The sequence below is a fragment of the Poecilia formosa genome, unplaced genomic scaffold, assembly GCF_000485575.1.
Source record: "Poecilia formosa unplaced genomic scaffold, Poecilia_formosa-5.1.2 Scaffold3, whole genome shotgun sequence".
NCBI lineage: Eukaryota > Metazoa > Chordata > Actinopteri > Cyprinodontiformes > Poeciliidae > Poecilia > Poecilia formosa.
This window is the reverse complement of record NW_006799942.1, coordinates 1,458,102-1,473,355: the sequence shown is the minus strand read 5'-3', so window position 1 is coordinate 1,473,355 and position 15,254 is coordinate 1,458,102. Positions and strand designations below refer to the sequence as shown.

The 15,254-nt window shown below is 37.6% G+C and overlaps 1 protein-coding gene across 1 annotated transcript in view; it reads right to left on the bottom strand.

Moving 5' to 3' along the window:
- The window catches only part of mntb (MAX network transcriptional repressor b), a 20,158-nt gene extending 12,066 nt beyond the window's left edge, over window positions 1-8,092 (bottom strand). The window contains exon 1 of the mRNA XM_007553793.2: window positions 7,713-8,092. Coding sequence (XP_007553855.1) covers window positions 7,713-7,788 — 76 coding nt within the window. The 5' untranslated portion in view covers window positions 7,789-8,092. The remainder of the gene's footprint in view (window positions 1-7,712) is intronic.
- Window positions 8,093-15,254: the final 7,162 nt, after the last annotated feature.

Genomic DNA, 15,254 nt, shown 5'->3' with positions numbered 1-15,254 from the left:
AAACTTAAGGAGCTTGTCGAGTGTTTATGTTTCGAAACAGAATTGCATAAAATGTATTTTGCACACCTGAATCCCTTTGGATTGTTTCTCTTTTGGGCTCTGGTATGGCACCGCCATCTTTATTTTTGTATCAACTGCCTCACTTAAGAATGAACGGTCACATCCTACTCAGGATGTCGGCAAAACTACAACAGTGAAAGACATTATTATCAGACATTATTAGTTAATTGATTGGAGCTAATTTAAATCTAATAAATCATTTAACAACAAATAATTGCAAGTCGATTAATTCTTTGAATCCCTGAGTTTATGTTAATATCTGACAGAATAGAAGAGTATTCAAAAGAGAAGCGACTAAGAGACCACGCACATCACTTTGAACATCTTCTGAAACATGGTGGTGGCAGCATCATGCTATTTTCTTTAGCATAGACAAGAAAGCAAGTTGGAGTTAATGGGAAGACGGATGGAGCTAGGTGTGGGTATTTATCATATTGTTTATTATTTATTATGAAAAGTTTCTTATGATAAAAATTTTGATTTATCATTGTCTAAATAAATTCCGATTAATAATTTAAAAAAATAATAACCTGACGGTGTTATCGGGAATGTTATTTTACCATTTTCTCCCCTATTTGTTCCATAAGAGCATCAAGAAATATCAGTAAATTTGGAAAATATGGTTAAATACAGCTGCTGTGTGCAGCTTAGTGATATAAATCATATTTATTTTAGTAACTGGTGCCCTGAAGAAGCCTGTGAATTATTTCAAGAGCAGCATCAGTGTTTATGCAGCCACAGTTAACTAAAAGACGTAATATATAGTTTATTATTATCACAATAGTACCACAAAATATTGTGATAAAATTCTAAATCCATGTTGCCCACCATCGATTTGGCCTGGAAATTTTGATTAACATTTAACATGGAACTGGAACACATTTTAAATATCCAAAATAAATAAACAAAAAAACAGCAACAACACATAAAATGAATTATGAAGTCTCTACAAACAAAACTGCCCTTCAAAAAACAGCTAGGTGAGACAAAAGCACCAGACTGAAGACTTTTGTCATCCAGTTTTGGTAGAAAAAGAGAGAGAAAAGAGAAAAACGATAAATCACCCAAATGGAAATTATTGAACTTGTTTTAATTTATCATGCGATTAATTAATTTATTGCAACATACCTAAAGTCAGCTTCACAACACCTTATGCAAACAAATGCCGTTTCCCATCATGTGGGAAACGGCGTGGAAACAAGAGAAGCTGTGTGAGAAGCTCTGCCCTATGATTGGACTGGTCCAGTGCTGAGCATGCCTCCAGCCCCAGGCTACCTCAGGACAGCTGACCAACAACAGCAGAGGACAGTTGTGAGACACCAGCATTTGCACTGGGACGGTCTAAAAATAAATCACCAGTCGAAGATAAAAGCATTAAATTAAAAAAGTGATAAAAATACCTGCAACACACACATAACGATGCGAGTGAGTAGTTGGTACACACTGCAGCGCCAGGCTCAAAGTAATGTGGAAAACCCTGCATTACCATGGAAACAGCTACATCAAAAACAGAAGATCCCAGGGATTCCTCAACCTGCATGCTGCTAATACAGCAGCCAAGCACTTCCAACACAACAGACAATACCAGTTGTCAAGAGGCCCAGCTTCACACAGGATTTCCCCCACTGTATTATAAGCCTGGCGGCCCGCCATGCTTTACTAGCCTCGTCGCCAGGCTAAGCATTGCTTGTTCACGTTTCAAGGAAAATAAAAAATAAATAAATAAATAAATCGCTTTATTTTTTTTTTAAAGCCAGGCTGCAGGCATCTCTGTTGCTCTTAGCATTTCACTAGCAGAGCAGATTTATCCTTAAGGATAGGTTTATAATGGACAGGTTTATAGTTTATGCATTTAAACCCGACAGCGCGGACCAATCACACCGCTGGCGCCTCTGCGCTTCACCTGCTGCCGCTGCTTTACCTCAGCGGGATCACGCACTGCCGCCTCCTTTCACTCAAACTGGACTCAGGCTGACCTGAATGGATATTTACATAAACTGTGAAGATATTTACTGTGAGGAATTACGATCCTTTGGAGAACTCTAGGTAAGAGTTTAAAACCCGCCGCGTTAGCTCTGGTTGCGCAGCTCTATGTGAACCGCAGGAATAACAAAGGTCCGCGTTGTGGAGCGGTGAGAATGATTTATCTTTGTGAACAAACAATTATATGCGGCGCTTACATCTCAACACGCTGCCCAGCGTGTGGCTCTGTGTCTGTCTTCCCTGTAAAGTTTTTGTCTGCGGTCCCGGTTGGCCGGACCGTCTGTGGATAACGACCAGCTAACTTCATCGCTCTCCTCGGAGTCACGCATCACGCTGATTTTATATTATTTTAAGTATTATTTTTCCGGCTACACGATGCATCAAACCATATCAAATGCGTTGTCTACCTAGAGTTAATGCGCGCGGCCGCACGGAGATCTGAGAAACTCGTCAGACACGAGTCCCATAAACTCGACCAACCAGAATAGTTTCTGTGACGATTAAAAACTCAACAGACACGAAATGGAACAACTACTAAAGCCAAATCTCCCGTTTGTTGCGCATCTCTGTGCAGTGCAACGGATTTACTCATTGTGCAGGGCCGGTCCAAGGCTGCATGAGGCCTTGTGCAGACTTTGAATTAGGGGCCCCTGTAGCTGCTAAAATCATCAGCACCTCTAACAGCTTCTGTGTTAGAGTTAGTGAAATATGGGAGAAGGGAGTAGTTTAATTGACCAGCCTAAAAAGCAATAAGTTGTAATCGCAGTTTACTAATTTGTATTTGTAAATTCAAAGATTAAACTCACAGCATCAGATTGTTGCTATGGTAACAAAACAATCTAACTATGAATATTGTTCTTTGAGGTTTTACAAAGTAAACTTGCCAGCTCCTTAAAATCTTGCATTTAAATGGTAAACAATTTAAAATCTTTTAATTTATGTATGTTGAAATTGAATCAAGTTTAACAGCATTGATAATCTCAATAAACAAGTGTTACATTTATGTATCTGTGGTCTGTTTTAAAATATTAGCATTTATAGGGCCCCTGAAGCTCTTGGGGGCCCGACGGAGCTGCTGACTTAATTTGGATTAAACAGAAGTGCAAATTTGTTGTTTTTAGACTAGTTGCAGGTTTAAATAGCATTTCACTGGAGATGTTTTCCTGTAACATATAATTACACAGTAATACTTTAATATTTTCTGTCAACTTAACATCTTTTAATACAAAAATACAGTAGACCGCTGGTGGACCGCCTCGACACCCCCACCACCAGGCTTAGCAAGTTTTCTGGGGGAAACCCTGTTCACATTAGGCAAGACTTTCGTTTCTGTTCTGCATGACTCTGCAANGCAACATACCTAAAGTCAGCTTCACAACACCTTATGCAAACAAATGCCGTTTCCCATCATGTGGGAAACGGCGTGGAAACAAGAGAAGCTGTGTGAGAAGCTCTGCCCTGTGATTGGACTGGTCCAATGCTGAGCATGCCTCCAGCCCCAGGCTACCTCAGGACAGCTGACCAACAACAGCAGAGGACAGTTGTGAGACACCAGGATTCGCACTGGGACGGTCTAAAAATAAACCACCAGTCGAAGATAAAAGCATTAAATTAAAAAAAATGATAAAAATACCTGCAACACACAGATAACGATGCAAGTGAGTAGTTAGTACACACTGCAGCGCCAGGCTCAAAGTAATGTGGAAAACCCTGCATTACCATGGAAACAGCTACATCAAAAACAGAAGATCCCAGGGATTCCTCAACCTGCATGCTGCTAATACAGCAGCCAAACACTTCCAACACAATAGACAATACCAATTGTCAAGAGGCCCAGCTTCATTAGGCAAGACTTTCGTTTCTGTTCTGCATGACTCTGCAAACCCCTTGATGGCGCAATTTCCTCTCACCTAGAAGAACATTCACCTCTAAGAGGACCTGCGCAGCTGGATACTGTCGTCATGATGATATGCAGAAAAAAGCTTCTCCTCTCTGCACTCTTTCTTCTGTACATTAAGTAACAACTACTTGAAAAATACCAGGTTTTCATAATACATTCTTAGCAGTTTGTACCTTCTGCAGTATATTTTTGCAGTGAAATCAAGCTGTCTGTTGTAGGACGTTACGTATCAAAACATGTATATAAATATGCCTTCTTTGAAAACTGATGAGTTAAGTAGAAAGTGGCTGGTACAACACAAAGTATTTATCTTTTAAAAATTATTTTTGATCTATTTTTGATTTCATAGTAAATAAGAAAATAAATATCCACAAACGTTCACTGAAAAGAAGACTGAGGTATGTCTATGTCTGCATTTAATTTATTAAAACTGGAAAAATATTTATCAGTCTTTAAACAGCTACTTTATTCCACTAAAATATTGCAAGCGCAGTTTATGACTGGGTGGATTTAATAAACTGCATGTTTGTGGGTGATTTTACCCAAGCTTGGACCTTGATCACTTAGAAGAATATGCTAGAAGAAAGTTGTGGTCATGTGATATGCAACACAGCTACATTTCTAAAAGATTTTTGCATAATATGCTAATTGACTGAAAAACTTTTGCACTACTAACTAAATAAATAATACTAAATAATTTTTTGACATTGGTAGATTTTACTTTTTGACCAAAAAGCCAATCCAGAAAAGATGACAATAAAGTATTGAGTCTACATCACATCCCTGTTTCTCACCTTAAATGCCAATTAAACTTTTCCAACATTAACATTTTAAAATCCCTCGTACGAGTCCTGATGAGAAAACACAAATTTCATCCCTTTATTGTTCATATCAGGGATGTGCAAACTTTGTCACATGTCAAAAGTAGAGATGTGCCGATCAGGTTTTTTCCTCCCGATATCGATACCGATCACCCATGAGGGCTGATCACCGATACCGATCACATAATTATTATTATTATTTTTTTTTATCATAAACCCTACCGGTTACATTATGTGGAAAAAGGAACTATGAATTCACCTTAATTTAGACAAAGACTTGTTTTTAATAACTTTTTTCAAGAAGAAAACTAAACAAAACAGGCATTGTGCAAATTGTACTGCTATTGATAATACTATCTTTAACAGACTGATAACATATGCAGGCTCTGAAGAGGCTAAATAATGCAAAGAGCCTAAATAAAACCTCTCAACATTGCCGAAAAAAATCAAGTATAAAACTTAGCATTCAAAGGCAAAAACAGGGTCCATTACAATAAACAATCCAGAGTTACTGAATGAAAACTTCCTGATAGCATGGCGGCTAGCTGGTTACTGCTAGCTCTGATTGGCTGTTTCTGACTGAGCGGAGTAATTATGCAGATCAGGGAGGAGATCGATTATCTTTTTAGAGATTATCTGTCTCATGTTAGGACAGCGAAAGTTTTAATACGTATGTAAAATGTATTTTTTTAAGTTAGATGCTGCAGCTTTAAGCAGAGGTTCGGTGTGAGAGTCACTACCAGGTGGAGCAGAAGCGAAGCTCCGTCTGTGAAATATTACTACCTGTAGCGTAGCAGCGGTTCAACAGGAGAGCAGAACCAGCGTCTTACATCGCAGCTCGATGACTTAAATCATTTTCCAGGTTATTTGTTTAGCTTTCTGACCGTCATGCTAATCCGGGTGAGTGTTTGTAGCTGTGCGCTGCTTTACCTGCTATCTGATCCTCCGTATGTCTTTTTTACTGCAGTGAGCCTCGATGTAGCCAAACTCCGTCAAGTATGGCATTGTTTTTATGTCGTATTAGCTTCGTTGTGTTGATGCATTTTGACATGCTTCAATTATCCGCTGCAACACGCAAACTTCCCCATTCACTCAGTGCGATATAGTTCCACATCGCTTAGGATTTGTTGCTCCGCGTTTGTGCAGAGTGAAGGAAAGAGGAGACCAGCTGCACAGGCAGGTTGGAAATGAGATGATCGGTATCGGCAACAAGAGCCAATGATCGCCGATCACCGATCATGCACTTTTTCACGAAAATCGGCCCGATTATGATCGGTGACCGATTGATCGGCACACCTCTAGTCAAAAGTACTCGCAGACCAAGAAAGTGAAAAACAACAAAACAAAACATAAAAACAAGCAAAGGAAGTAGTCATTTTTGTAGTAAAAGGATGCTTCTTGTTTTAGATTAAGAAATGTAAACAGGATTTTGAAAATTTTCTGTATTAAAAGAAATGCTTCTAGCTGCGTCACTTTTAGGCAAAAATGTTTACTATATTTACCCAAGTTTAATAAATGAGATTAAAGTTGATTTGGATGCAACAAAATCGCCTTTTAGTAATTATATGTGGTTCTATTTATTAAAAATGCTTCGTTATTTAAAAAATTATTAAATTGGGTTGTTGTAAGAAAATTATGCTGGTTATCACAAATAAAACGTCTCCATCTGCATCAAGACCTTATGCTGAATGTGTCATATCCGTGTCATTCTTGAGTTGCAGTTGGTGGGCCACACAAAATCAGCTCAAGGGCCACAAATGGCTCCCGGCCGCACTTTGAACACCCCCGGTTTATATCTCACAAAATCTTCCGAACTGACTGAACCAGGGGTAAGTAGGGAGTTGCCCCACTTACTTACTCTCCCACTTTCAGTCCCTCTGACCCGCCACTGTCTGAATGGGAAGGGCGGGGACGAGAAAGGCGCGTGGATGTGTGTGTGTGCATGCGCATATTTGTGTTTCTGTGGGTGGAAGGGGGGAGGGGTGGCGTGCACGTGGTCGGTGTGGGTGGATCCAAGCACGCGGTAGGGTAAGTAAGTATGCAGCAACGGGAGGAGGATAGGGAGTGGGGGTGTCTGACACGTCATCAGTGGGATCAGCGCACACAAAAAATAAATCAACCCCACTTCCTTATTCTCCTTTGACCTTATCACAAATCGTTGCGTCCACCCTATCAGTTTCCATCGCAAACACATTAGGTGATAAATGTTAATGATTACTAGTTTTTTTTATTTCCCCTCAGAAATTAAAATTAGACAAGCTGGGAGCGTGAGGGCCCGCCCCAGTGCTCGCGCGTGTGTGTGTGTCATAAGATAGCTGAGCAATGTCAGGGTATTATGTAAAGAGCAGCCTCGGCTCGCCACCGCCCTGCCGGTGCCCACTGAGCAAAAATACATCCACTTAAATTAACTCTTTCACAAATAACAAAAACGGTGCGGCAATTATGACATAACTGCTTATTTTATTAGCATTTTTTATAATATTTTAAAACTTAAAAAATGCTACCACCACATACAAAGGGGTATGCTTATGTTGGGTCTCTGCAACAGATTAATACTTTATTTAAATGAACTCTGGAGAAAAGGAAATCCTCTGCTGTGCCTCCATTACACACAGGCGCGCGCGTACGGTGAGTCACAAGGGTGATGAAACACCGTCACACACACACACACACGCACACACACTACAGGCGCGCAAAGAAGTAGTTCAGAAAAACAACTTTGGCCATTTCCGCCTTTAGATTAAACGATCTATGCATGACCCAACAAGCCAGATCAGTGACAGTTTGCCTTCTAAGTGGCGCTGAAAGCCTTGAAATGCGTCCCGTCATCACCACAGACAGGCAGGTTAAATACTACAACCCCAGTTCTCCCAAAAAACGCTGTTTGAAATGTCACTCCGCTCTGCTTTCTGCGCTCCCTTCATGCATCAGTCTGCAGATTAACTCACCACGTCTTGTTTGTTGTTGCTGCTGGGCTTGCCATTCCAGGTACCTGGCCGCCTCCAAAAGTGTGTCGATACTCATTTCGCGTAAACCCTGACGGCAGGGGGGGACCCGGTGGTCCCGGACGGAAAGAGGGGGGGAATGGAAAGTAGTGCCCCGGTATTAAGCGCGACGTGCGCGGCTTCACTCCCGTGTGAACCCCCCTTGTGCGGTTCTCCAGAAAGCAGGCGGCCAGTTTTTTTTAATCGAGCCAAACAGAAAGTAGATCCCGAAATACGTAAAGAAAAAAAAAAAAAAAAAAAAAAAAAAAAGGTTGCAACAAGATGGCGAAGCGAGCACGGGAATACACACAACAAGGCAAGTCGTGTTCTCGGTAAGGCCCGCCCCTCACGGATTCCTGCCCCGCCCTGTTACTACGGCCGTTAGCAAAACCCGGCGACCGCCTCGCGCGTTCCTCCACTTCGCTGCCTCTTTTCATAAAATTTAAGCTTACCACTGGTTTCAACATTTCTCACACAATTAAAATATCATTAATAAAGTCTCCGGAAACACTTCAACTCGCCGTGTAACGTCATATTTCCGTGGGACTCTTTTTAGAAAGTCTGTTGACGTCATCGGTGCTCCGCGGTTTAGCGCCATCCGTTGGCCCGCAGCGCATGCAGACGGATCAGGCGCCAGCCAGCCAATCAGCGCTCAGAACAACAAGGCATGGTGCTGGTCCACATGGGCACCCGCCCGGCTCGAGAAGCAGCTCATTTGCATGGCGAGAGCGTGACTGGCCACCCCGCTGTCTCCAGATCAGAGCCGTCAGTCAAACCCACAGGGGCGGGGCCTGGAAGCGTGGAAGTGGTTCCTCTCTGGGAAGGAGGAGCTGACCGCCGCCTCTTCTCATTTTACCTCCGATGAGGTCCCGATGAACTGGACTGACTTTTTATTCATTTCAGAAATTTCAAAATAGTAGAGGGAAATATTACGAAGAAATATAAGCATAACACATACACTGCAAAAACACAAAATCAAAGTATTTTGGTCTAGTTTCTAAAGCAAATGATTGATTAATTTATTGGTTCATATTTTTGTTCACTTCAAATAAGACATAACTAACTTAGAAGTAACCTTTAAGTCAATTTAGCTCCATTCATGAGAAAGTTCTTGTGCCACTGACACATTATTTAATTTATAACATTGGAAAATGTCTTGTTAGAAGTGAAATCATCTGCCAGTGGAACTATAACCTTTTCATCAATATTAAGGAATTATTTTTTTAAATAAATCTCCTACATCTTGCTGAAAAGATACTTGTACATTTGTTTTTCATATTTTAAGATCCAAGACATTTTTACTAGAAACGAGACAAAAAGCAGTTGGCAAAAAAAAAAAAAACATGAAAAACATGAAAAGTATGTATCTTTTGGGAATTTTGTGTTGAACAATATGATGTCCCACATTTAATTAATCTTATACTGTCTTTTTTGGAAAGGTTTTTGAATATTATTATTTTTCTTATTATTTTTCATGTACACCATTAGAACAGCCTTTTAAACTTAATGCTTGTAATTTCAAGGACAAACTTCTATGTTCACCATGTTCAACATTTACAACCCTTATCGTTCTTTTTTGTGTACATAATGAATAGATTATTGTTTTATTGATTAACCCTACATTCAGCACATTATATAACATGATTGTTCACCCAAAAGGTTTCCTATATTTCCCAGTTTTCCAATACTTATGTGAGTTTTCCAACAAGTTTGATTGAAATTCACACCCAGAACTTTTATTTATACACTCACTGGTTATTGTTATTTCCAGGTTTATTTTAAAAGTTTCAAGAAGACATAATATTGTTTTATTTACTTTTATAGATAATTTATTTAATTCAAACCATAATAATATACGTTTACTAATTTCTGCTCACCATGTGCTCATGACACATTTTAAAAATGTTCTTGAAACCTTATACGATTCACTGATGATGAACAATTTAAATAACTCGGGGCCTAAAACTGAGCCCTGTGGTACATCGTAAGTGACACCAATGTTGAATTGTAATTGTCTATCTCAAAATTGTTTTTAATACTGCATGTGAAGTTAATTGCTAATATTTAATGGTTTGTTTTTTTACTATCCATGCACACTTCAGAAGCGAGAGTCATGTTTAAATTATTTAACATATCAAATTATGTTTTTAGTGTAAGAAAAGTTAAAAGTAAGAATATATGCCAGAAATTGTGAATTATTTTCTGTCATTCTTTGTAAAGTTAGGTAATCATGACTGTTTTCATTTTACACAGGAATGTGCCTTACAGACATTTAATAACAGACTTCTTTATGTGTCAGTGAAAAATAATTAGATGTCTAATTTTCCCCGCAGCTGATTGATGGACAGAGCTATTGTTCCAACAACCCATAAATCAGATTTGTACGGAAATATGACAGGAGGAAAGTCTCAAAGAAAGAAAAAAGAAGATTGAGACAATAAACTTTCAGCTAGTTCATCTAAAACTTGCAGCTTTGCAGCTATTTTAGTTAAAGTTTTAGGGAAAGTAATTAACTTTATCGGCATCAGTAAGACATGCTGTGATTGGCCTCTTTTCTCCATTACTAAACATGGAGAAAACATGGCTTGAATAACCTTTTTGAAAAATTTAATTTTGGAGTATTTTTACAACATTGTGCTTTTTACTTTTACTTGAGTAATTTTAATATGAAATATTTCTGTTATTTGAGTAAAATGTCTGAATTTTCTACGCACTGACTGGAAAACAAACATGTTTTAACCAAAAATTCACCAGACACAGAAACACACCTGCAGATTTTGATAAAGTTTCACAAATTTTTTATTGAAAGGAGCTGATTTGGAAAAAAATATATTTTGCTTGATGTTATTTGTGTTAATTATATAAATTATTGTCATTTTCAACATTAAAATACCAAAATTTCCACTAAACTTTATATTTTGTTCCATCTAGATATTAAACTATTGATAATTTGATCAGTTACTCAGTACTTGAGTAGACTTTTTACCAAATACTTTTTACTCTTACTGGAGTAATAAAAGGAGGGGCACTTTTTACTTTTACTTGAGTAAAATTATGTTGAAATAATGCTACTCTTCCTGGGTCTATTTTAAATGTCTGACATAATGCCATAAATCACATACCGTTGTGTGATAGGAGACAAAAAGAGAAAAAAATAATTTGGTCTTCTTTAAGAGAAAATAAATCCTAGGATTTACCTGAACGTTAGTGGTTTATGTGCACGTAAAGTGACAATATAATAAAACACGTGGGTCATCTGTGTGTCTCCATAGCAACAGTCTTTGATTGGACGCCACTGAGTCCTATATCTCCTCTACATGAATACATCAGCCAATCACAACATCAGCTCAGAAATACATTGGCGCTGACGTCACAAGCTAGCTCCTAACTAAGCTAACTGAACTACTGAACAACACATCACTATTTCCTCATCGATTTTAAAGAAATTAACGCAATTTAAGAAAAGAAAACAACGCTATTGTGTGAAAAGCTAACAGAGATAATTGAGTTAATACGGATGCAGCACATGAGCCGTGCCGGAGGAGCGAGGAAGAGCGATGACTTGAAGAGTCAGTGGGGTGGGAGAGACGTGAGGAATGGATTGAGGTGACCCAGTTAGAAATGCTGCATCACTTGTGGATCTACACAACAAAGAGGAATAACCAATGCGCAATTTTATGGAGAAAAACAGAATATTTAACATGGCTACTCATTATTTATTTCTATAATTATACAAAAACATATTTAAATTACATTAATGTGGTAGAAATAGGTTTGAGTCCCACTTCTACAGCAAAGATGTCCAAACGTTTTGTAACATTGGCCAAAATCATCGAGTGAATGGAGGGGGGAAAAAAAAGTAAAATCAAGCAAATGAAGTTTAAAAAATTTAAAACGGACTTTTACTCGTTTGCTGCATTAAAATAAATACATCTAGTTTTCAAATGTATTTATTTATTTATTTATTGGCTCAACTGAACAAATTTATACAGGATTTGCATCACTTTCTGTCAAAATGTTTGCTGTATTTACCCAAGTTTAATAAATTAAAGTTGATTTGGATGCAGCAAAGTCGCCTTTTTAGTCATGGTTCTATTTCTTATAAAAGTTTGGTTATAAAAAAAACAGCACTTTGTATCATTCTTCAATTGCAGTTGATGGGCCGCAAAAAATCAGTTGAAGGCTACAAACGGCCCCTGGGCCGCACTTTGACCATCCCTGTTCTACATAACATTTAAATCCAAGCTAAGTAATCATTTTATTTATAAAATTTAGCTTTAAATAGATCTGAACATGCCCTTACTAACATGAATTATCTAATATTTAGTTGATATAAACTTAAAATCACAGTATAAATATCTGTTAGTTTGTTTTTATAAGATCAGTGAAAAGTATTGATTGATTACCTCTGTTTTAATCAATCACACTGTCTCAGCAGGCTTTTTAGGTGCACTGTGGTTTAAACTTAATCTATTGGCTACAGTCTCAGAAATATTATCTCTTTTACCATTATATATACATATATCTCTTTTTCCTAGTGAAATCAAAATCTGCTATTTGTTGTTGAGGGTTAATTGACCTTTTAAAGTATTTTCTTAATGAAACATGCAAACTATTTCTCTCGTAAGCCTTATTTTGATTGGTTTGGTGTATTTTGTTGATTTTAAGTAATAAAACACTCAAATTATTGCATAACTGTGACGTTTAAATAAATGATATTCAGTCCTTTTCACATAAATATAACTTTGAAAGTGCGGCATGCATTTGCATTTACTCAAAATGCAAATGCATACCTAACCCTACAACCTTTCACACTGCGTCTCCATCAGTTTTGTGTTTTCTGTAACAGAAAATTAAACAAAAAACACACAAAAGTTTGTTTTTGTAACAAATGTGAAGAAGTTTGTGGTGGATAAATATTTTTGCAAGGCAATGAATATAGGTATAAAATAAAAATATTGTGCATGGTTCCACTAGAGTGCGCTATATCCTAAAACACAGCTTCTCTTTACCTCCTCTCGCATTGCAGGGATTACAGCACAAGATGTAAGCCGCACCTGATGACATGAAACCCATTAAAATGAGCAGAAAACCTGCAGAAATCTGCCTCATTCTGCAGCTCAGAGGCTGACACACTGCATTAAAAAGGGAGGATGTTTTATGAAAACACTCTGCTGCCATAAGCAGCATGAGGCCGATCTGTTGTAAACACTGACCTTGAAACCTCTCGACACATCTGTGACACGCCAGCATATTTGGATTTCTGCTGGCTTACACCTCCCGCTTTCTGCTCCCGCCAAGAACCGGACTCAGCCTTATATCAGAGGCGGAGAGAAAAATGGGTGACCCAAAAGCAAAATAAATGAGAATTTCATCTCTGCTCAGTTTTAATGTCTTTGGCTTGAATGAGGGAGAGGCTGGGAGGATTTAGGCCAATGTTTCTACTCCACTGGCTCCACTGAGAAATGGGTTATTACACAAACAGAGCCGCGCAGTAACTAGTTTTGGCCAAATGAGCCAAAATTGTAGACTCAAAATTAGTTGCAGGTCAAAGTTACAGTTACTTGAATAAGTTTTGAAATGTGTGTGTGTATATATATGCTTTTAGGAGTATTTGTACTTCTTAGTTTTACTTTAGTAATTTTATTATGAAGTATTTCTACTCTTACTAGAGTAAAATTTCTGGATTTTCTACACACTGAATGAAAAACCAGTTTTAACCAAAAATACAACAGACACAGACATACACCTGCAGCTTTAAAAAAAAAAAAAGTTTAATGAGGTTTCTTTTATTGAAAAAAACTGATTTGGAAAAAATTTATTTTGTCTGATTTTGTTATTTCTGTTACTTATTTGAATTATCATCAATCTGGTCCTTAAAATATCAACATTTCCACTTTATTTTATATTTTTTTCCATGTGTGTAATTTTTAACTATTAAATGAGTGATAATTTGATCAGTTACTCAGTACTTGAATAGTCTTTTTAAAAAAATTAAAAAAACGCAAAGAATATGTGCAAAACTAACAATCTTGTTTAATATTTCGTAAAAGGAAATATTCCTTTTAAAAATACAAAACCGAAACATGTAAACAGTAAAAGCTTGTCACGAACATTGGAAATGTTATAAGTGAAACAATCTGCCAATGGAACAAGCAGTTTTCCCATCAATATTAAGGAGTTATTTACTTAAAATTAGCTCCTTTGTCTTGCTGAAAAGTTGCTTGTAAGTTAGTTTTATTTCACTTCAAGTGAACTAAGATATTTGCACTAGAAACGGATGTTGCTTTTCTGCTCTGCGACAAGGAAGGGCGAGCATTTCTCTGTGAAGACTCTGGGCCGTACATAATTCATAAGAGATCCTGAAATGTCTCGCAATATCTCGTGTCTCCACAGGCTTTACTGTGAAACTGATTAATAAATGTCAGAAGACGACTAAAGAGCCTCATTCTAGTATATCCAGCCTAGAAAATTTAAACTAAGTGGCAAAAATCAGCTTTAAATGTTACCAAATAATTCAGAGTTTATAACTTAAAACTGAACACAACATCTATACATAAATAATAGAGGCTGTCTAGAAGAAAAGTTTGTGTCTAGTGACCTACTTTCCCTTAAAATCTCCACTTTGGTGACCTGAAGTTAAGGACAAACATTCTAACATGAGCCGTTACAAAAACAACGAGGGAAAACCGAGTACAACCTTCCTGCTTTCAATCGACGGGAAGGGAAGCTTCAAATAAAATCATGTCAGCAAGTCTACTTCTGCAAAGGCAGGAGCTTTGGAGTGCTGAAGTGCAAAAAATATTAGCAATGACTTTAGAGAAACATCTGGTCATTTCTAAAAAATATGAGGTTATTGAGTCAAAAATGAACTCAAAGAGTCTAATGTGAGGAAATTTGTCTTTACAGTTTATTCCTGTTTGGAGTTAGGTCATAAAACAGAAAAATAAACCTCCAGAAAGCTACATTAAAAAGACAAGAGTCAATGAATCGCAACGGCTCAAAGTCCAGACCTCGAAATGACGGCAAACGCTGATTAAACAAGAGCAGCGCGGCAAAGAAAAGCGACCCAGACTTCTTCTTTCACAGGAATAAAATCATAAAAAAATAAATACACCACATTTTTGCTGCAAAAAGTGATTCTACAAGCTGCTAAATGAGGGTTTGAGGGGTTTACTTCTGAAACAGGCACGGAGAATTTTTGAATACACTGAAAAACACCAACACAGCTACGTTTCCAGAATGAACAAATAAATCAACTTTCTGTTTGGAAGGCAAACGCATTCAGATCAGAGGTGACCCAACTTTTGGCCAAATGAGCCAAAATTGTAGACTCAAAATTAGTTGCAGGTCAAAGACCCCAATCTAAAATCAAGCAAAGTAGCCCAAGTACATTTTATTGGAGGAACAAAACAAAAAAAGTCAAAGATTTTATGACTTATCACAAATTTTAGAAAACTTGGAAATTTTCAAGAAAAGATTTCAAAAGAAAATGTTCAAACATTT